This window comes from Vidua chalybeata, chromosome 3 (genome assembly GCF_026979565.1).
Source record: "Vidua chalybeata isolate OUT-0048 chromosome 3, bVidCha1 merged haplotype, whole genome shotgun sequence".
NCBI lineage: Eukaryota > Metazoa > Chordata > Aves > Passeriformes > Viduidae > Vidua > Vidua chalybeata.
This window is the reverse complement of record NC_071532.1, coordinates 58418569-58442385: the sequence shown is the minus strand read 5'-3', so window position 1 is coordinate 58442385 and position 23817 is coordinate 58418569. Positions and strand designations below refer to the sequence as shown.

The 23817-nt window shown below is 37.5% G+C and overlaps 1 protein-coding gene across 2 annotated transcripts in view; it reads right to left on the bottom strand.

Annotated features, from left to right (window-relative positions):
* Positions 1-2549: 2549 nt before the first annotated feature.
* The window catches only part of MOXD1 (monooxygenase DBH like 1), a 49809-nt gene continuing 28541 nt past the window's right edge, over positions 2550-23817 (bottom strand). Inside the window, exons 5-12 of one of the 2 annotated variants that reach the window (XM_053938262.1) lie at positions 19786-19965; positions 17441-17543; positions 14621-14787; positions 13022-13213; positions 10315-10374; positions 8420-8562; positions 5718-5886; positions 2550-3033 (exon numbers count right to left, since the gene is read on the bottom strand). In XM_053938262.1, coding sequence (XP_053794237.1) covers positions 2869-3033; positions 5718-5886; positions 8420-8562; positions 10315-10374; positions 13022-13213; positions 14621-14787; positions 17441-17543; positions 19786-19965 — 1179 coding nt within the window. In that variant the 3' untranslated portion in view covers positions 2550-2868. The remainder of the gene's footprint in view (positions 3034-5717; positions 5887-8419; positions 8563-10314; positions 10375-13021; positions 13214-14620; positions 14788-17440; positions 17544-19785; positions 19966-23817) is intronic. The other variant, XM_053938263.1, reaches the window with a different exon arrangement.

The window sequence follows — 23817 nt, the reverse complement described above, 5'->3', positions numbered from 1 at the left end:
CCTGTGCAGTGTGACTAGGTGTGTGCTTGCTACATGTTTTTCTTCAGTGACATAGAGTTAGCTTGTGGCATTTCTCACTTTTATCCTTGTTTGAATTTTCAACAATTTCAGATTGTTTTTTATTGTTTTCTGGTTTTAAGTTTCTGTAATAATGTGCTCACATCTGTCTTGGATTCTTTTATTTGGAAATATCCCAGAACTCTATCACCAGTTTCTCTTTTTATTTACCTGTGAAGCGAAATTTTCATTTCCATTCCTCTAGAAATCATAAAACACTTGTGGGTTAAACACAAATGAGTGTTTAGTGTATATGACAGGTCTGCCTGATATGCTGGCAGCTATCTCTCACAGACTTCCTCTCTGAGCTGTCTTTGCTTTACATCATCTTGTGCCATACTGGATGGCAAAAACAAACACCCGTCTGTTCACGTGTTCTTAGGGTGGGTGCCCACGGAAAGGAAATCCCTGTAGATAAGAAACTGCACCAAATCAGAGCACAGACAGAATGGAAATTAACCCTAGATCTGCTTTATATTTGTTGCAAATCAAGTCAACCTAGGATGGATGCCAGTAGTAGCAAATGAGACACAGCACTACATGTGAAAGGGCTCCCCTGTCCAACACAAAAGCTCTTTTCTCATTTCCCTGTTATTTTTGCCCTTGCTCCCCGAAGAAAAGCTGTTAAAACATGCCCAAATTAGGGATGTGTGTGAGCATAAGAAAGGCCAAGGTCCCTGCTGACTCCTGTTAGAATAGGATGCAGACTAGACTTCATGATATCTTAGATGGAGGATGCCCCTCACTTTTTTTTACATTCAGAACAGATCTGTACAAATAATCACTCAGAAGACTTTTCTGCCATGACTTCTCTCATGCCATTCACCATGACTTCTCTTTGCTTTTTGTTTTTCAACCAGTTCTATTAGGGAATACAAACCAGAAGAACATAGCTCTTCTGACAGGAAGAAGACACCTACATAGTTACACTTTTTTTATTGAAACTTCAGGAGCTTAATCCCAAAAAACCCATATGCTGTTTGGCATACACTATTTCCTTACCTTATCCAGGATCAAAGGGAAGAATGGCAGAATATATCATTGTCCAGGTATATTTAGAGCAAATAGCTGCCCAACAATGATATAGAATTTTCCCATATAGGTGTTTTTCCTAGCCAAGTACAGATGCAGCATCAGAAGGATAAAGCTGGCCCTGTGAACTTTTACCTTAATGGCTTATTTTAAATTCCCTTTATGCATAAATTCTCTAATGAGATTGTTATAGCTCCTAGAAAATTAATCTGTCCTTGATTAAATCTTTCATCTCTACTTGAGACATCTAGCTGCTTCAGTGCCTCTCTGTCAGCTATCACATACATTGTAATTTTGGCTACATGCAGAGTAGCCCTACCAGCACTGAGATGCTTTCCTTTTTGCTTCTCAAATTCAGAGAAGACAGTTGCCAGATCCTCTACTTGTCTTCTTTCTTATATGTGATATTTCTTTGCATAAAACAGCCTGCCCTGCTTAAGAAGAGGAACTGCACAGAGAGCTGATATCTGTCCTTAACAGTTAATGAACAAAAATGGGCAGAAAACCATTTTAGCTCAGGTTCTTGATCTGCTCTGGACTCACTACACTGCACAGAAGTGGTCAATGTCATAAAATATACATAACAAAGCCTATGTGTAACTAAGCCTACAGAGGTTAGTTGTAGAGCAGGTGTTGCAGCGATCAGGGCAGCACTCTCAGCATCCAGACTAACTTATTTTTACAGCCACAGTCCAAAAATGTTTATGCAATACTGAAAAAATTATAGCTTACTGTAACTGCAGTGTGGCTACAAAAATGAATGGGTTTTTTTAAATGTTCGGTGTTTTTCTACTGTGTGGCATAATTTCACTGGGGAGCAATAAATTGTGTCTCTTTCAGGAATCTTCCCTGCCTAACACCATCTGAGTTGAAAAGTTGCCAATTTCCAAATATAAATAAAACTTTGTACATATGAGACAGAAAAACAACTTCTTATTCAGCAGTTTGGCCTATTGCAATGCTCAGCATGTGCTAACAATAGCTCCTGGCAGGCTCAGTTCCCTGTGCATGGCAGAGCCTAAATGTGAGATAAATCTTTATTGCTCCTGCTGTCCAGATCAAGTCTAGAAAAGGAATGCCTACTTCTCACCAAAGATTCAATCACTGTGAAAATATCTTAAGACAGAAGGAACTCCCTGAACTACCTGTGATCAGGAAAAAGAAATGCCAACCAAGCCAAAGGATTTGCACAGGATTCACTATGGGGAGATTTTGGGTTCTGCCTGTGTTTTTCATCCCTTTAGCATCTATAGCTCCCATGTCTCAGGAGCTGAGATGGTTTTGCAGTGTGTCGCTCCCAGAAATGTCCAGACTGAATGAATCCTTCCCATAGCTTTATGGCACATGTCGGTCAGACATGCCCAAATTTATGTTTGCAAGGCCTGTTCATACAGCAGTAATTTCATTACCTGCAGATATCAACAACAAAGGCAAAATAATACAGCACAGACCAGGCTGAATGTGGTTAACTAAGTTGCTTTTATTAATTTTACCCATATACATAGATGACTTTGAAAGCTCCACGTGAAAGAGGCAGGACAAAATATAAGAAAATGGTACAGGAAAAGATTTCAATATGCAATGTGTCAGTGTACCTACTGTATTCCATACATATTTTACATTGAAAACCAAAAACCCCACAGTTTCCAGAGGATGTACACATTTTGCTTTGATCCGGCAAATTTAGTTCATTAATAAGTAAAAAAATAAATCTACAATAGCAACAGTGCAAACACATCAGAACTTGCATGGCATACAGAACAGAGATGAACAAAATTCTTATACAAAGGTCCCAGTGTTTCCTATGGTACTGGCTATGATGTATACAATACACATCAGGGTAAGGAATAAACTGCAACTTAAACAGGAAGATGAACTGCATATTACTGGCTCTGTCTTGTATGGTCGCTCTATTTCAGGAGGTAAAGCTGTCATGCCTTGGATCTGAAATTAAAATAGCAAAAAAATTATCAGAGTTTTGTCACATAGGATTAGAAAACTCTTTTTGCTCTCAAGATAATTGACAGCTTGCCTGATAGTCTATTGATAGTTTTGTACTTGGGCTGTGACTCTCACTGTGGAAACATCAAGCTCAGTAAAAATATGAATATACTGCATGCCAAATGATCTGCCAGTGTGCATATCCAACATTCTCAGCTCGAGAGCAGCAGTACACACTGTCATACTCTCCAGTAAAGCAATGTTAGACTTTGGTTGGTTGATTTGAATAACCTTATTTTGCTTTGTGGGGTTGTTTGGCAGGTTTGGCTGTTGTTTTCATCTTTCTGTGAAATCAAAATGAAAATTGGCAGTGTCACTCTGTTATAGGGATATAGGATGATATTTGAATGCATTCATTTCTGAGTGCAAGGCTCACACTTGCACGTACAAAACAGCTAAAACTGTGTACACAGTTCTTGTTCCATGGAAACACAGAATGGTTGTGGTTGGAAGGGGTCTCTGGAGGTCATCTGGTCCCATGTCCCTGCTCAAGCAAGGTCACCTACAGCAGTGTCATATTGCTATATACTGAGTATTTTTCACTCTTCCCTTAGAACTCAGTGCAATTTTATGGGATTTGATGTAACTACATGTTTGCTATGGTTTTGATATGAAATTAGAGACATTTGTGTATACTGCTCAGCTTGCTTTTCCTAAATTTACTCCTTACATATTAAAGAAAATAAGCTCTGCAGAAAGTAAGCTCCTGGGCACATTTTTTAAATGTACAGCATATGCTTGCTTTGGGGATTTCATCTATTTTGTTGCTATTATTCTATACTGTAGAGAGAAACCCCAACTGAATATTGACGTAATGTTAGCAAACACAACACAAAACTAAAACTGAAATAGGGATCAATTCTATAGAAGGATGAAGGTATTTTCAACTCAGTTCCTCTGCTTCAATTTTTTTCAGTCTTATAACAACTCAGGGATTGTTTGGCCATTCAAGTTAAATCTGTCCCTGATTTTGATGAGGACGGTCATTTAAGTGTAATATCACTAATATGGGAAGGGAAAGGAAAGAGTCCTAATCTTAGCTTTGAGGAATATGCCCATGCCATTTGAAAAAGGAAAATATGATTAAGGAAGAACTCCCAGTCCCAGTGAGCTCATTCTCTGACTACATTCTTGAAGTTGTAAGGATTGTTCCTTCATCCTGTAAGATAAAGAGCAACAGCATTTTCCAGAAGACATACCATTAAAAAAACCTCAGCCTCTTGATAAAATTTCTGTGCTTTTCATCACCTTAACTTGTCCTCTGACAAATAATTAGTAAAAGGGTGGTTGTGCAATTGCTACTAGTCAGCAGCTGTAAAGATCAAGAAGTTTAACCAAAACTCGTGAACAGTCACATGTACTGTCTGTCTACAACTACTTTCCACGGGAGGTCTACAATGGGACAAATAATACTAGAAAAAAACAGAACCTCTTTGATTACTTATAGCACAAAGTAATCATTTGACATCCAATGGGCAGAACATGAACGTCTGACCTATGTTGGAAAAACCAAGAACGCTACTGCAGGAGGGGCAATTTCTTCACCACCTGAAATGACTGTGTGACATACTATGAGGAGGCATGGGCTATCTTCTAGGGTGAGGAGAATGAGGCAGAAGTCCTTTCCTAGGAATTACTTCATCAGTGGTATCTCACAGCAGCTCTGCTACACTGGACTGAAATCACAATAGGAAATAAGCTAGTACAATGAGACTGCCTCTCCTTCTGAACAGAAAATCTCAAAAAAGTAAGAGCCTTGAATTTGGAGTCTATAAAGGAGTTCAAAGAGGAATACATATTTTTAAGCATCCCTTTCAGGGATGATATGACATGCACTAGCTATTCTTTTTAAACACACATCAACATTAAAGATGACAACTTTTCTCAGCAGTGTCCTGGTAAAATACCAATAGATATTTAGAATAAATAATAATTTATTGGGGAATTATTTTTTATCTTGCAGGTTTTTTAATCAAGACAATAGGCAAAGTAAAACCATGGAAGATAAAATCTTACTAAGTGGCACAAAGGGAACAGACTATCCAGCTTTATTTTTCTGGTCCAATACTATAGACAATTCTAGGGTCATTAAAAAAGCAAGACTTATTGCAAGAGTATTCATACAACATTAGGTTGTCTACATGCCCAAGTTAAGAAGGTAGATTTTTGAGGCTCCATTATGCAGTCAACAAGATTCCCCTAGAATGTGTCTCAGAGAAAAACCTGATTTAGGGATTTTGAATCATCCGTTGCAAGACCCTAACATAAGTCCCTGACCATGGAGGCAGCCAAGCTAGAACAGCTTCCTGGCATGGTCACTTCACCTGGACATACATGGATGCTCTCTGATCAGTCCCAGCCTCACTGAAAGACTCCATCTTCCTATTACTGATCCCAAGTGTTGATTAAAGTTTCAACTTTTCTAATATTTTTAAATGTTTCTAGAACTCAAGTTAGATGAAAGCACTGGTAAAACATTCTCATCATTTGTTATTGTATGTAAATGAAATATAGATGTGTAGACATCCTGAAGACATGCAATCATATATTTATTCACATGCATTGCAACACAGCAAATCAAATTAGTTTCATGGCATTGTTGCCTTCTTTTCAGCACACAGACTTACCGACCATTCCGCATTATCTGTTTTTGAACATCTCACGTTCACAGGTAGTTTAAGCACAAGCTGATTGTAGGAGAGACCCTCTGATCTGGACCATTTGAATTTGTTCATTGCATCCATAAAGGACAGGTTTTTATATTGCTTAGGACTCTTGATAATGAAAGGCCAAGTCCTAAAGAAAAATTAAAAATTAATTTTAAAAAAGTAGATAAAAACTATCAAGTTGAAATGAATGAGGAAAACTCAGAAAAATAAACACACTACTACTATGTATATTATGCCTAGCTCACTAAGTTCTCTTTTCAACTAAGTTCTCTTCTACTGAAAACTGATGCAGTTTCATTGATTTTGACAGACTTATGAAAGGCTGTCAGCAGGTTAATACTTGCTGCCAGACGCTTTTAGAAATGAAGGACTTCAAGAGATACATTTCTCTTTGATCCACAAATTCAATGCACAAGCAATACAAAGCAGATCTTCTGCTGTGACTTCTGAAAAGAAACAAAAACAAAAGAAAGCCACACCCTCTCCTGGGTTTGGCAAGCCAGGTTGCCAAGAAACCTTTGCTATTAGAAAACTCCTAGACAGTTCTGCCAAGCTCAGGTCAGAACTGAGCCTAGCACAGGATTTGCTCTGTTATGCACTGGTGGGCAGCAGAAAATGCCTGGTGTTGTGGACATTCCCTTTGGCATATTTCTACAAGCTGGCTGCAAGGACACTTTTGGCCAGGGGGTAGTTTAGAGACCTGCTGCGCTGATCTGAAAGATCTATCTGGCCAAGTGTGGGAATCTTTCCCATGTGCAAATAGGGACAATCTCATTTCCCAACAGCCGAAAATGTGGCAAGGGAAGGAATGAGATTTAATGTCTTTCATTTAGTAAAGGAAACTAAAAAAGTAACAAAAAAAAAATTAAAAAAAAAATTAGAGCAAGTAAACAAAAAAAAAAAAAAACAACAAACAAAACAAAACAAAAAAAAAAAAAACAAAACCACCACACCAAAAAAAAACCAAAAAACCTCATTTCCATTGTTTCTGCTTTTTCCTTGTTTGACTTTGCTGTGATGAACAGAAAAACATGGTGGAGGAATCAAACTTTTACAAACACAAAATCAGTACAACTAGTGGAACACCAGAAGTATCTAAAACTTTATCAAGTAACCTAATTAATACTGTGATTGGAGTATCAGTTATCTTTTCAGAACACTTTAAACAGATCTGTGTTATCTTGTAGTAGGCTGTCTTCCACTTGCTTTGGGGAAATTGCCTATGCCAGAGTTCTGCTCCACTCAACATCTAGGCATAGAGGCCGTGACTTTAACCAAGTATTTTGGTACTTGGGCCACTACTATAGCCCAATCTCTTTCATCTCTGTTCCTCATGATTTATACTTTTGTCTGTGCCACCAGACAGAGGAAAAATGTTTTAAAGTGAGCCACAATGCCTTGATCCTACTCCCAGTTTGCACTTGTAAGTCAAGACAGACTTTGGAAGAGTCAGTGAAACAATTCTAGTGTTAGACTGACACAAGAAAGATGAGGATCAGGTCACATATCCTTAGGCTGAGAGAGTTTAATGAAACAAGAATTGTGGATTAGGTCATAAATACTAGAGGCATTAATAATCTCCTCTTCTAATTACTATTCCATTTGTGGCAGACAGTCTGCATACTTACTCTATTCAGAACATCTTTATTTCCCCAGGCCAAATGTGCATTTTTTCCTTAAGTACACTTATCATGAATGAACACTCAAGAGAGCATACATTTGTTAGAATATTTTCTTCCTAAGCTCAGAAAGACTCTTTTAGATAGGACTAATTTAGAAACTCTGTTCTCTCTGTATTAAAAGAGGTTGTAAATGGAAATAGTGTGGAAAATTATGTAGACATTGATTGCACTGTGACTTCCTTCAAACTCTTCTTGAATATAAATTTCAGAACAAAGACCACTAAGCCTGTATGGCAAATTATTTTGCAATAATAGCTTTATATAGTTTGTTAACATAAACTATATAAGCAAAGATAACTTTTAAAATTTGTGATGACACATTATTAGTCTATCCATTTGATTTTAAAATCTTACTGCTACCTTAGTTTAATGCAACTAACAATACCAATGTAATTGACCTTTCACCATAAAATGTGCATTCAATTTTTTATTGATTGATTCTTTTTCTGCATTTCATTCATTTGGGAACATTCCACTTTTGACTGTTCTCACTGTTTACAATCTCCTGTTGAGATGCTTTAATTTAAATCACTTTAAGGAACATATTTTTGTCCTCAGAATTCCTGTCAACAAATCTATCCAAGGAAATTCAATAACTATGCTCACAAACCCCTTTTTAAAATTATTTCTCTATATATGAAACATTGACATGTTTTAATAAATTGATAGATTTAAAACATTGATATATAGCCTCTTTACATATGTGTGTGGTGAAAAAAACCCAATGTGAACAAAAACCCAAAACAATGTGAACAGCATTATTTCCTTACAAGAAGAAACTGCTTTTCCATCAAAAGAAAAAAAGATGCAAAATAATTTTGCAGGAGAAATGGCAGCACAGCATATTGACCAAAAAATATGGCACAAGTGACTATGTTTTCTTTCTATCAGAAGGAAAGAAAAGTTGTATAAAAATGATCCAAGAATCCCACAGACAGAAACAGAGGTGCTGCACATATTCATATACATTTTACATACCTGACTGGTCTATAGATTTCCTTAACGCCAATGAACTGGAGCTGTTCCATTATATCTGGAATACTTGCACAGCGAGTGAGGTTGATTCTCGGGTAATAGAGCAGATATGACAGGCACATTTCATTCCTGGTGCTCAGACCACCCTGAAAATGGGATTTTTCTTTAGTCAGGGTAGCACTGGAAGCCCACAGATTAAATCACTGATTAGCATTTATATGCTAATGGAAGGTGTATCAGGAGGCCCAATTTGACAAGTTTATCTTGTACATGAGATTATCAAGTAGCAAGAGGTTATTACATAATTAATTACAAAATACTCTGGAAGCTCAAGCTTCTAAGTTAAAAGACATCAGAAAGAACAACTATTAATAAAAAAAGGCTCATATTATATTAAAGTGTACTATCTGAGAAGTTCAGGTTTGCTTTCAGTTGCCCCCATCTAAGGTACTTAGATTTACCACATTTCAGAAAATTGGAACATATGAAGAAAAAAATCTTGTAGGATAATTAATCTGTTTAATAAGAAATTAAGTGAACTTTGCCTAGTAAAATGGAGGCTGGGATGGAATATGAATCTATATGAACTCAGATTGTAAGTACATATGCCAATAAAAAGCAAGAAGGAAAATAATTATTTATGTTAACAGATAATGTTGTCTCAAGAAAAAAAATGAGCATGCATTATAAAATCATCTATTAGAATAACATTTCTAGGTAACAGAAGAAAGAGACTCTTAAAACAGTCTTCCATTGAGAACCATGGGGCAAACAACTAACTTAAAATTAATCTTGGTAAACATGGACAAGATTAGAAACTGCATGTTCCTAAATCCTGGGTGGGAACAGTTCTACAAATCTCACAGAACCACAGGAATAGGAACGGAGAAAACAAAACACATGAGCCAAGAGTTAGTGTGGCCACCACACAGGAAAACAGGACAAAGACTCAAAACCTTCATTCTTGCTCTTTTGCTTTTCATTAAATAACTACTGCATGTGCCTACATGCAAGCCATTATTCAGGGAGAAGTATCCCTAAGCTCTCTGGATGCCAGGAACAGTTCTTCCCTTCAAAACAGACAGCCCTCAGGTCTCACTTCCCAGAGGTCTGCATCCAGCTGCTCCCCAGGGTGTCTCATGGAATCAGGCCCTGGCACAAGCAGCTATATCCTTCCCATAGACATAGTGGGTTTGGCATCACTCTGTGTTCCTAGACAACTGGCACAGTCCAGCTCATGTCCGAGTAACCAAATTTACTTCACCTCCAAACCCCAGTGACTGCATTGCAGTGGCCAGTGCCTGCCCTCTCTTAACCTATCAAACTGCTTCTGGGAGACTCTGCCAAACCAGAGCTAGACACCCTCAGCAGGGAGGGCTGGTTTCTCAACTCCTCTTCCCAACCCAAAGGACCTTCATTCTGCCTGGATTCAGTGTTAGGCACAAAACTAAATATATGATAAACCTCCTGATCACAGCTTATCTAAAAATCAATACATAAGAATTAGCAATTACAACTCCAGGGAAAAATGTGCAACAAGTTCATAAAAATAATTCATTAGAGTATGCAGAATTTGCATGTTAATACATGCTGTGAAGAAAGCATTCCTTATACTAGAAAAGTTTGACTTCTAAGGATTTTTTATGAGCTGACATACTTATTTTTACAAACTAATCATATGAATGCCTTACACAAGAGATCAAACTAAGATCACAGTTCAGATCATAATTCAGATTACTTTAAAACCTAAGGATCTATGAAAGGAAAGACAATAAATAATTATATGCACACAGGCATTAACAAGTAAATTCACTTTTTTAAAATAGTGTTCTATGAAAAAGGTTTTAGTCCCCAGTATTATCTGTGTACTTATTTTGATCCACCAGAATATTTCTTACCCACGTCATACGAATTCGGTCCACAGTACTGTAGTGGCATTCTGTGACTAAATTATCCCCCTGAAATACAAAATTTAGGAAGTTCACAGTTCTGAAGTTTATCAACATCAGCTTCAGGTAACCACAAATGACAGCAAGCACTTAAGAAATAAATATCAGAGCAGTAGATATGACTTTTTGAAAGAGTGAAGGATTAGGTAATTGCCATATGTTAAGGCCTTGGCACTTAGCATTCATATTATCCCAGATCCTCAGGGATCTCACATGGATTTAAACAGAGCCTTATTAAGAGTGTTGTCTGGATTTCTTTTAATATAGCAATGAAGGTACTCAGTTATCATCCAATTTTCTGGAAAATTATATAGTAGACCATGTATACAAATGATTCCTTCTCCAAAACTCACCCAGTGCTACTTTACCCAGGCTAATTTACACTGCCAACTTCAATAGAAATATTTGGCAATTGAGGAAAAGAAGCCTTTCCACATCACAAAAACAACTATATCTCTGCCAAGCCTAGGAGTAGAGGAGTGGCAGGCAAAGACTTCACTACATTGACAGATATGTATGGGAAAGGCTGAATACTTACCTTCTCAAGCGCATGCAATTAACTTTTTGGTGTCTTGACAAACTGATCTACTATTTGAAAATAGTTTCACTCCCTGTACCTAATCAAGTACAAATCTGAAAATTGCCATGATAATCAAGTGGATTTTTTTTTGTATTATCATCTTCCCTTATCAACCATTATACTTCCCTAAAAAAAAACAGATCACCCTTCAAATGCTGAGAATTTCTCCTTTCCTATAGGCTGTTTCTGCAGATCAAGGCTAGCACAATCTGTACTCCAGACTGCTGGAAGAAGGTGCATCAGCCTCATGTCAGCCAAATGGAGACAGAGGTTTCTGAAGTAGCATGAACTGGCACAGTGTCAGTGCTTCCAGTGGGAATACTCTGTTCCTGCCAGTGAGGTCTCTGGCTCTCATATCTTACTGACTGGATAACATTCACTAAAATTGTTCCTTCTGTGAGACTAGATCTGCTACTTCCAAGTGGAGAAGAGAGTGCTACTATGTGAAGAAAACAAATAGCCTGGACTCCACAAGCTGAAAGAAGGTTGCATTCTTAGGAGAGCTTATAGAAAGAGAGAATAACTAAAACTTACATGAAAAATCATACTATTAGTTAATTGATTAAACTGTTCTCTGAATTACACCAGCTGATGTATGTAAAGCTGCACTGATAGTTTTGCATAAGATGAAAATGAAAGGCATAAAAAAATGGTTCTCTTCCGAGAAAGAATTCCATCTTCTACTTGAGCTGGCTTTTTTGTCAAGCTGCTGTTACTATCAAATACCCTTTATAGTTTTTCTGTTGTCTATTCTCTTATGTATTTTAAGAGGCCTTCTGTTATAATTGATGAATTTTCCTAAAAATATTACAGGTTTTCTCTGCAAACCTGTCATCTTCTGCCAGCCCTCTTCCTAAACCCTTCAATCTTCTTTCCTGAAGGAGGTAACACCAGTTTGTCTTTGAAGCCCCTAGACTACAAGCAATTTGACTTCAAAGAGTAAATTCTGCACTTGAACAACCAGGTTTTTCTGTAGAAATTAAACTATAAAGTTAGTATTTTAGCTTCTTATCTTTAAAGTACAAATATCAAAGTCTCACAGTGTGGGAGAAGAGACATAAGAGAGAAAGGGGCTTAAAAAGAAGCCCTGAAGTTTAAACCATGGGGCTCCTGACCATACTTGAGGTGCAGTCATTTCAATGTTCTTTTCAGATCCGTCTCCCTTAGTGGTTCCAGTCATAAACAAATTCCATTTTTTGACATTTTGCATCTGGCAATTTGATATCATGCTTGTTCACATGCACCAGGACAAGCTGCTCTGCTGGCCAGATCTGGAGCACCCAGACTTTGCAGCACTAAAATTTCTGTCATCATGCCAAAACTTTAAAAAAGGTACTGGGTAGAACAAAAGAGCGAATAATTTTTAAATTAATGACGCAAAAAAAGTACATACTCTTTTAATGCAATACCTATGCATAGCTACTGCTTTATAATATAATTGTGGTTGGAATATTTCTACAAGTTATGTTGCATTATTTTCAGGAATACAGTAGATAGAGTTGGATGATTTATTCTTTCAAAGGGTTTTGTTTACTAGTGAAACATCAGGTGGAACATGTGCATGGAGTTTTACTCCCAAAAAGAAAAAGTGTGAAACAAACAGATGACTTATCTGACTTTTAAACATGTTTGCAAGGCTGGATACTTGCTGTGTGCAAATACTGAAGATATGCTACTTGGTCCCACAGATCTGTAAAGCCATATGGTGGCATTTCCATTATTGATCTTTCTGGATGCATGAAGATGGTACAGCCAGGCACACAAGGGATTTTCTAATCTGCTTTGTTCAAACATTCGTGATAGAGAAGTTCAAATTATTAGGAATATCAAACATATCCAAAGAGTAGCTTGATTTGGTGAACCAAGCCAGTTCTGTGGTGACTCATGTGGACATCCCTGAGACATAGAAACTTGAATGCATTAGTGACTGCGATAAATGGAAAAATTAACAGAGCATCCAAGAATTCTATGATGCTAGGCTAAGAAATTCTGTGGCAAATTTAATCCTAAAGGTGAGAAAATGTTAGGCACATGATCTCTTAAACATTTTCAGGAAAAGAATTAAGAGTTCTGTACTGGCAAGATGGTTCTTTCTTCTTTCAGGTACTGAAACTCCTGGAAGTTGAAGTCAAACTCGTCGTCATAAGCAAGTAGCTTCTGCTCCTCGCCGTTGCGGAAGTGGCGCATCCTGATAGCTCTGCCAGCAAGGTGAGCATGGAGAAGTACTGCAAACACTTGAATCCCAGCAGGTCTCTCAGCACCCAGAGCCTGGCCAAGAGAAACCAACACCATCAGTGTTCCCAAATGCAAAGTAATGCAATGTAATTCCATCTACAAACAGAGTGAAAATACATTCATTAATGCATTTTGAATTCACTCAGTTTACTGAAAAATGCAGTCTGGAGCAAAACCAAAACTTTAAGTGAAATTCAGAGTTTATGTACAAAAAAGGCTAGGTTTTTTTCTGTTTATTTTTTATTACAAATACATGGTTTTACTCCTAATGCACACATTTTTAAAAATGAAAATCAACTGGACTGCAAATAATTCTCAATAGTTTTAAGACTTTCAAGGGAATCATACTAAAACCTGCACATTATTTTGGTGCTAATGGCTGACACTAATGAATGTGGATGTTTATTGTGAAAAGGAATTTCTATGCAGTTATGAATGATGCCAAGAGATGCACTTTAAATTGAGAGGCTGTAGTTGTAACATCCTCTACATTCCATCTTTAAGTGAACTGGTAGTGAAATGCCATAAGTTTACATCTAAAAGTTTTTTCCAGGTCAAAAACATTTGCAAATCAACTTTTCCAAATTGACACAAATCTGACATCACTTCCATTCTAGCTGGCATCTACTGATCTAAGGTTGGATATCCTCAACTTTAATGAACTTGAGTTCAAAGTTCAAGGTAGAAATAATCTGTCACCACAAAAGGTATTTCAAGAAAGGTATTTCAAGAACAGCTGTATGGTCAGAAGCCTCATGGTAATAGATTACTCAAGAGTTTTAAGGCTGAAAATGCCAGGACAATACACAACATTTAACACCACCAAGAACAAAACCAAATTTTTTATCTAGTTTAGCCATCATTGTAAACCATGTTATTAATTCAACCTTTCTCTATAGAAGTAATGTATATGAGAATCTCCCATTATACAGTCACCACAGATTTTAGGCAATGCTTCCATTGCCTGCAGAGATATTTAAGTGATCTTAATGAAACCAAGAACTTAATAAATGTAAAAACTGTTCAGGTCTTTAGCTTGTGTGACTGGTGTAAGAATACCCTTCAGGCTTTCATTTCATCATTAGAAGCCTTTTGCACATGATGAGGTCTGAATTCGTCTAAATTTTTTTTTCTGGGCTAGGTATTCTGAGCTATTAATAGCTTTGCCATGGAAAGCAGTGTATGCTTACATATTGAACACAAAATAAAAACATTGCAAGCCCTGTGTCATCCATTATTACTCAAATAAATAAAGCAGCCTGAGTAGTGAGCATACCAAGTAGCCAGTTCAAAAAGACAACATTTTGGAGGACAACATGTACCACCAGATGCCTTTGCTCACATCTTTTAATTGTAACTATCAATCTTCCCAAGAAGTTCAAGTGACTCTTCCAATTATTTCCATGAACAAAAACCAGTGGATTCAGGTAAGGGACATACCTCTTCCAGACATTCCAGTGTGCAGTGACCCTCTGACACAAATTCAGGCATGCCTGGTGGGATATTGTGGAAGAGGCTGACCCAAAGACCGGCTTCAATAACCCCAGCATCGTATTTCCTTAAAACTGGAGTATAAATTAACCTCAAACCAGAGTTATCTATCAAGCCTGCAACAAAAGAACACAGTCAGTCATGGCTAAAAATCATTTTTTTAAAGGAGAAAAAAACCCAAACCATATTGCTTCATGTTTTTCATGCTATATCATAAATTTTCTACATGAAAATCAAGGAATCAATCTCAATATCATGGAAATGAGTGAAACCATATGCAGGAAGAGTTTTTTTTTCTTAAAATTTTCATGTCAGATGTTGTCTTCTAGATGAGAATTTTATCTATTTCTTCATCTTGAGTCCAACCATTAATTATATTTTCCCTTTGTTTTGGATTGCCTGTTACATTACAGACTACCTGAGATGAAAAATACATCCCTTTTACAATCTCTCCAATTAAGAGAGCATCAATGAAACATGAAAATTGCCTTACTAAATCCCAGACTTGTAGACAATACCCCCACCTTGAGTGAAGTAGACAAGAGAATTACAGAGTACTTTAATTTAGTTTCTCTGACTCGAGGACTTATCTTGATTTTAAAAATTGGTTTAAAGAACCACAGCCTGCTGTTTGGAGGCTGTGTTTTTGTGTCAAAATAATACAAATCTGTTTTGTTCACCCACATATGTTTAGCCATATGTGCCTGTTTGTGCATCTATTATGTTGCCTTTATCATCTAAATGCTTAGAATAGTTGTCTTCTTTTATGTAATTTTTATTTGTCAAGATATACACAAAAAATTATTAATCTGTGTTTGTGCAGGAGCTAAATTCTGTTAGTTAATCTATTAATCTCTTTGTATTTTTGAATAGTAACTGAAATAATCTCAATTTTGAAAACGAAAAATGCAAAAAACATAAAATATCTCAGAGAAGGCAAGATGCTTCCTAGTGACCTATATTAGTCTTCTGAAAAACAAAACAGGCATAGCAGTGCTTGAAGCCAAATTTTACATCAATATGATATCAGCAGTCTATTTTAAGATAAGCAAATGACAGAGGGACAGAGCTGGGACTGTTACCCAGTCACTAAAGTACCTAAGATGGAGTAGTGCATATTATTATTAAGGAACAAAGGATAAGAACTGTGCATAGCCAATTAAGAGTGGTAATCAGCCATGAGACCTGCAACATACGAGTCACATTTAAGGTGATATATTGTGTCCACGACATCCTAACTTTAGCATTTGGGAACTCATACTCACTCCCTTCCTGGAGAAATTTGTACAACCTCATCAACTTGAATTTTTCCTTTGTGGCATTTATTCTTCAGAAGCTGTTAGCCATTGTGCATGCCTAAATGTCAGACACTCTTGTGTATGACATAACTCTCGTATGTCAGAATTTCTGATAAACAATCTCAAAAGAGGCCGCCTTTTAAATGAGAAGGACTGAATGAATGTTAAGGACTACAAAACCAGAAACAGTGAAACCCATCCATGTTAAATGAAAAAATGTTTCAACTCCTCCTAACTGGGAGCCAAAAGTTACTACCAGTCTGAGTCACTTAGGAAAACATTACCCCAGGTCACAGTGTGAGGCAAACAGTGCAGCCTTTCACCACAAGACCCAAATTGGGAAAATGCAGGTGCCAAAACACACAAATGAAGGTGGCCCAATTGCAGTTGTGTCAGGAGAATTCATTTGTCCCCACCTGAAGCAGATAGAGCACCCAGATCTGCTCTCTTGCAGTCCTGGCACAATCTTACTCTGTGTATTTTGCCAGGGAAGAGGAGAAACATGACCTGGATTAAAAACACCCTGCTCTGCCTACACTGTCTGAATTTTCCCAGGCCTTTTGAGACTGTCCCAGCAAGGCACAGTTGTTCCCATTGCTTAAAAGGAAACAAAACTTTGCCAGTGTTTCAGTTTTTCATATATGTTACTTCAGCTAAACCAACAGTATCATACAGCACAGTCAATTAAAACAAAATTATGGATTTAGGGACACAACCAAATTGGACATGGTTTGTGACTTCTTGGGCTTTCATGCAACATTTGATGAAAAAGCATGCAATATTGAGGATGCATATGAAGTTTATTGTATCCCACATGCTGAAAGCACAGAGTCTGTCACTAAATAAGAAAAAAACTAATTTAAAAGATGAAGATGGGAAATGACAGTAAGGCAGAATGCCATAGCCCACATAGCAAATTTTACTTTAACACATGGGGGTGTAAAGAAAGGCTAGTATACTATGCTGCACTGGATTTTACTCAGTTCATATGTAGCAACCACCACAACATTCTCAGGTACAGTAGGTTAATAAACTTCTGTTTCAGAACAAAAAAGTATCTTTCCCAGAGGTATCTTCAAAGTTCTCCTGATTTTCCTGGGATCCTTGGTTTCTTCCTTTTACTTCTTCTAAATATAAATTAAATTCAGGAAGAACAATTTTAAAACAATATTGTAAATTAAAAGCTTATCTTTTAAGATAAACTGATTTAACCCAGTGAATGGTCTAGACACCTGAGTCTATACTTCTACTTCAGAAACTGTCCACTGTTCAAGTAGATGTTTATCTAAAAAAATACAACAAAAAAATTCAAGGGCAGTGGGAAAAACACTCTGAACCAGGGACTATTGATCAGGAAAAAAATAACCCTCAGCCTTTTATTTGCTCTGTTTGCCATGCAGTGCAGGGATGAGCACTTGTGTGTAGTATATTCTCCAGTCTGGCTTGCTTTAAAGCCTGTGAGGCTACAAACCTTCTGTCTCTGATGGATTGTCATAATGCACCTCCATAAGGACAAATAGAGGGTCGGCTGCTGTGCCGATGGATAAGCCAACATGAGGAGGGTAGGTGAAGCCCTGGAAGCCAATACACACAGAAATCAATTAAAAAATCAAGTTTTTGCCATAGTTAAGTGTTAATTTCTCTTTGTAAGTACATTGACTCTTTCTTGCAATGATATGATCATATTAATGATAACATTTACAAATATCACTTCTTTTACAGTTTTCTGAACATGGGATTGTGATAAAATATACGAATTACGTACTCAATAAGCTTAATAACTATGTCAATATAAAATAGTCAATCCCATGCTTCCCAGAGGACAAGGCTCTCAGCAAATTAGTCTCTCACCTCTGACCCTGCTTTGAGTAGGAGGCTGGATTAAAGACTTCCTGAGGTCCTTTCCAACCTGAATTATCCTGTGATCTTATGATTATTTATTCTGTATTTATTGTTTGAGTAGAAAAGGAAAATTCCATTTTAAACTTATAAACATTGCATCATCAAGCACTTAGTCTGACAATAAAACTCTTATGAAGAAAGTGAATCAACATTTTAAATGTTCCCAGCTTCTAAAAGCAGTAATTTCCAGGGAATACTGAGGTTGCATATAATTAACTTGCTTTTTCTGCACAAATAACTGTATTCTAAGTAAAATGACTTGAGCAATAAAGGTGATCTTTATGGCTATGTTTCCACTGGCAAGCCAATAAAGAAGTAGCTCTGCATGGTGAAACAGCTTGTGCTGGACCCACTGCCCCCAAATGATGCTCCTCTGGACAAGCTCTGGTGAGGTCCCATTTATTGCTAAAGGTGCTGGGTTCACCCCTGTATGTTTATTTTAACTTCATCCCAGAGAGGCCTGTGCAAATTCTCAAACCACTCATGATGATAAACAAAACTTTACAAGTGGGGATAACTGGGAGATTTACTTCAAAAGCTCACTCTGAATCAAGCCAAAATACCAGTATTTCCTAAGTGAACTCATTTACCAAATTCACTTTAATTGGAATTCATCTGCACCATTTTATAGTATGTAGCTAATATTTTATTATGCAATTTGACATTCTAGCTTTCTGAAGCTTGATGGACATTAATGAATTATTGTAGTATATATAAAAACTATTATGACCTTCATTCTACATAAAGATAAGCTACAGTTAGTGAAATGGGTACTTGGGCATACCTGAATGTAACCCAGATCTGTCAGATTCCTCTCTACAGATCTTTAACAACAGGATCATCCTTGCAAAAACCTCCATAGGGCTTGTCAAATGATAACTTATTTATATGAGTTTTTAATTTCACTTAGATTAAGACAGTTAAAAGAACAAATACTAGGTCAGAGCGTAGCTGATGGCAAAAATGCACAAATCATACACCAGGGATACTGCTCCTAGTGGATAGGACTTCTTTTGATGGGTCCATGTAACAACTCTTACTTCCTCACACTGCAGCATTTGCAGATGGTTTTGGACTGCAGGCTGGCAAACGAAGGTTCAAGAAAGTATCATCAGCCCAGTCCCTCTGGGATGTGCCCAAACCATCGTTTGGGTGGGCACACAGTGAATCAAGGGCATAAAGAGCTGGGATTCTTTAGGCAGACATGCTGTGTTATGTCAGCTGAAAGCATTAACTGCATGCAGTTAATGCAGTCTAAATTAACCAGGCTGCAAACACAGCCTGGGGTGGGCATGGCATCACAGGCTGTATTTTCTGTAGATATGCCTCACTCTTATATGTAAAGTGGTCCTTATGCTGGCTCTGCACTGTTACAGGATCTTTATTACACTGAAATGATGTTTCTTTGGACAGGTAAGAAACTTCAGAATGATATGCTTGAATGGGGTAACAGTGAAACCAGGTGAGGCACAAAATTAATTAAATTCATGTATAACTTCATTTGGTGAGTTGTGCCTCTGTGTCTTTTATGAAGTCACCTGCAGACACAGCTTTTCTTTCTGTCATTATCCACAGGTAGCAGATGCCGGTCATTGCTGGAGGCACTGTATTTCCATGTCAGATACAGCGACAGATTTCCATGCTCCAAGGTTATCCTTCTCCCCTAAGGCACCAACTCCCTCTCTACTGTTTTCCTTACTTTTGGTTGTCACTCAAGGTGACCACTGCACTACATACTTGAAAGGCCAAGAGGAGGTTGAGGACTTACTGGTGAGGCAATTAGGGACTGTGATCCTGTGTCCTTAAAAACAGACAGATTAAGTAATCACTAATATACTAGGGAGAAATTTCATGATGATACACACCCTCACAAAGCCCCACTGATGAACCATGCTAGACAGAAATTCATCCTACCTCTCCTCCAATGGCCCAAGCAAAAATGACCGTCTCACAGGTAAGAAAAGAGTCTGGCATGTTGGGGTGGTAACACTCATGCCCATAGTCCAGAACACTGTCATTCAAACTGCTGCTGCACTGGTATAGGAGGATATGGTGCACCAGGTTCTCATGGCCTTTCTGGATCAATGGCTCAACCTATCAATGGTAAAATTAAAAGAAAAGAAAAAAAAGAAAATGTATCTCAATGCGACTATTTCAATGCAGGTATGAAGACAGTACTAAAAATTCTATGGTACTTTCATTTTAAATGAGACTCGATGTTAGATTGTACTTAGCTTGAGGATGTAACCCTAGCACTCTGGAAACTCAAGGACTGAAGTTCCCAAAATTTTCATTTTGCCCAAGTGCATCAATGAGGGTCAGGAAAAACATGGAGCATCTGGACAAAACCTCTGTTACAATCTTGCTTGTTCTCTCTTCTCCCATCCCAGTCTTGCACTGTCATTTTTTTTTTTCTCCCTGCCCAATCTTGTTTAGCCACATTCCAGCAGGAGGGGGGATATAAACCAGCTGAAAGTTTGTTTTGCTGAACCAGCTTGGTGTCTGAACTACTCAGGTTTCCATCCCTGTTTCTGCCTCTTTTGTACTATTTCAAATTACATCTGCCCATAAATTCTGTGTATCTAGGGTGAGCCTAGAGTATACCCCACATTCCTCAGCAGCTCAAAATGGAATTTCAAATTTTTTTGACATCTACAAGAAATTAGATTGTTTTTTTTAATCTGGTCAGCTGTAAAGATTTTATTAACATGAAGTCATTCTTGAGAGGTTGGGTGCTCCAGCCTGTTTATGGCAGTGATGAGCTGGAGGGCTCTCAGTGGTGCTCCAGTGCCCCCCAGTATAATTACACCACAAAACTTCTGCATAGGCTAAAATGATTTAATTTCCATGTAAGTGTTCACTCTCTGTTTGGATGGGTGATGTTAAATCATCTCTGTCAGAGATGATGTCCCTGGGGTAAATATGAATACTTCTGAAAAGAATTATTTTGCATTTCAGAATGATCATATTCCACAAAATATCAGCATATAGAGGACAATATTAAAATGAAAGGAGTTTACCCTTGCTTTTCCTTTCAAAGATTTCATCCCATTCTATCACCTCTACCTTGAAGTTCAATAAGATAAAGATTAATATTTTCACAAGAAAAGTAAAGCTTTGACAGTGCATCTTCAGGATGCCATGCAGTATTGCATTTCAGTATTAGGAAAGAGAAGGTTACTTTTTAAACAGGAAAAGAATATATATGCATCCTAAGTTTGAATCCATTTCATTTTGCAGGCACATTCATGTGCTGCTGGAGGACAGGAACAGGGTAAGCAGGAGCAGTTTATTATATTATTACAATATTGTCAACACAATTTCTCTCTCTTCATTTTGTTCAAACCACTAGATCAATTACAAAAGAGGAAGGGCAGGAGGCAGCAGCCAGAGCCTGTGTGCATCAAGGCCACCATTGCTGACATGCATCTGCAAAGTACATTGGAGATGGGCTCTTGGAGAGGTCAGATGCTGCTGAATACCTGCATGTCCACCCAAGAAGAGCACAATCCACTTCACTACACTTAGAAATCAGTGGAAGGATGCCAATTGATTGAGATGCACCAAAGTTTTGTTCTGGAGGCAAGACTGAAATACTCCATAGGGGATCATACTGTTCTCAGTAATCCCTGAAACGGTAATCCCTGTTTCAGTTAGCATTACCACCACTGAGAATTACTGCACTGTGGAAGTAAAAGGTATTTTTGAAGAAGATGAATCAGCTTTTCCATGAAATAAGAATGTATTCCCCAATAGATCAGACTGAATGACAAAGATTCAGAAATCCATTGCAGCTTGATGTTGCTTCTTCCCTCTTATCCATCACACACTTGCACGTTTATCCAAGTACTGCAAAGCCCAAACACAGTCATAACATGGCAGCTTATACATTAAATACCAGAATGTACCTCAAGATTTTTGAAACTCTGCATACTGTATATGTTAGTCAAGGAAATGGTTATGGGAATATTATCCCTATATCTACCAAGAAAAGAGAGAACTTTTGTCCCAACATGTGATAGTTCCGCCTGCTGCTACAAGATCCCAGCACCTGCTGTGCTAACAATCACTACTTCAAAACCAGCTTCCCCTCAAAACAATGGGACATCACCAAAATTAGAAACTCACATCCTGCCATTGCTTTTAGTGTCAGTTACCTAAACAATTACAGCACTTCAAAAAGCAGTTTTTGTTCGGCTTTCTTTAGTGAAGAAAAGAAAAACAAAAACTATAACAAATCCTTACACATCTTTCCAGTGCAAACTTACATTCTTCAGATGCAGAAATAAGTAATGAAGAGCAGCAGTGAAGTTGCTTTTCACACATTTTTACTACAACCTGGTTAAAGATATTTTCTCCCTTTTTAAATAGCATATAAATAAAAAAAGAAAAAAAATATTAGAGGGGTCAAAATTCTATTTTATAAAAACTTAGGAAAATTTCATTAATCCTGCATTGTTCCAAAATGCATGGAAATATTTTAAAGGCTCACAGCATTACTGCTAAATTAAACAAGAGAAGGAAGAGGAACAGAGCCCTTAGACACTTCTCTGATCTGAAGAATAACTAACTGTATTTACTTACTAAGATAACTTCAGCAGAAAAGAAAATTTAAAAATACAGTCCCATACTCTATTGCATTGTTTAAATGGAGCAGGGGTTTAAATATGCCATTCTACATCCCAGGTGAGTTCTGCCCTATTTACTCAGTTATTGGTCATTTTAGCTTATAGAAAAGATTGGTTATTTAGGTTGCCTCATACTTCCTCTCTGACTTTCCACAAAGTACAGCTGTACAGACTACTTTGCTCCAAGCCAAAAAGAAATTTCCAAACCTCATTTTTTTCTCAAATATACAAAATCTTGTTTTCTGGCCAGCCTTACAAGTAATGATGAACAACAACTGAGGTTTTCAAGTAAAGGGCCAAATTCAGGAAAACAGTGCATTCAGAAGTGCACATAAGTAGTCCTAGGTGTAAAATTAGCTGCTAAAGTAAGTATCTATAATTAAGTATCTAGTCAGGGTGGCCTGTTTACCAGAGTACTTGTAGCCTCGATGAATGATAACACAATTTTCAGAGCTCTACTTTTCCTGGTCTCCAGTCAAAATGATAGCGGACGAGCCCTGAAGAGTCACCATGACCATATTGTTAATTTGTGCAACATTTAGGATACTTATGGAAAGAAAATAATTTGAAGTGGCACGCCTGGGCAAAGGAGTGAAATACGCACAAAAAAAGTGATCAAAACAGTCATGGTACACAATAGTCATTGAACTTCGCAGATTTAAGTGAACAGCTAATTTTTTATTTCGATTCTTGTTTATACACAGCCTTGTTTGCTCTGTCTCTTACTACAAGGGGACTCTAAAATGACACTTGGAGCCAAGCAATAAGATAAGCAATAATTGAGTAATTTAGATGGGATGTAGTGAAAATGGGAATCCACCTTTCATTTTCATTAATTATGAAGAAACCTGTGACTTTGAAACGTATTTCTTTCCTCTGTTCTTGCCACTTCCTACCAACCTCTTGTTAGCCAAAGAAGTAAAGAAAAAAACTTAAAGGAGACTAAAATGGAATGTGCATAGTACTACCTATCTTCCCCATTTTACCTCATTCTTTGAGGATCATCTGTGGAATTTTCACTGTTGCTGACGTGCAAGGAAGACCCAGCTGTCAGGGTTCATCTCTTTGCTGTGTTATGAATAAGCCTGCAGAGATACTGCACCACCAGGCACCTCCATGACTTCTTCCCCTGCAGGCAAAGTGCATTTTCTGCTTGACATTTCCTAACTGCCAGAGGCATGGAGAACAAGAGCCCTACATCCACTCTACATCAAAATGCCCAAAGCGTTTGGGATTGCAAAAACATAAGTGCATGCAAAAAGGCACAACCTCTCGTGTTTCTCATGAAACCTGCAGGACGAAGATCATTATTTATTAT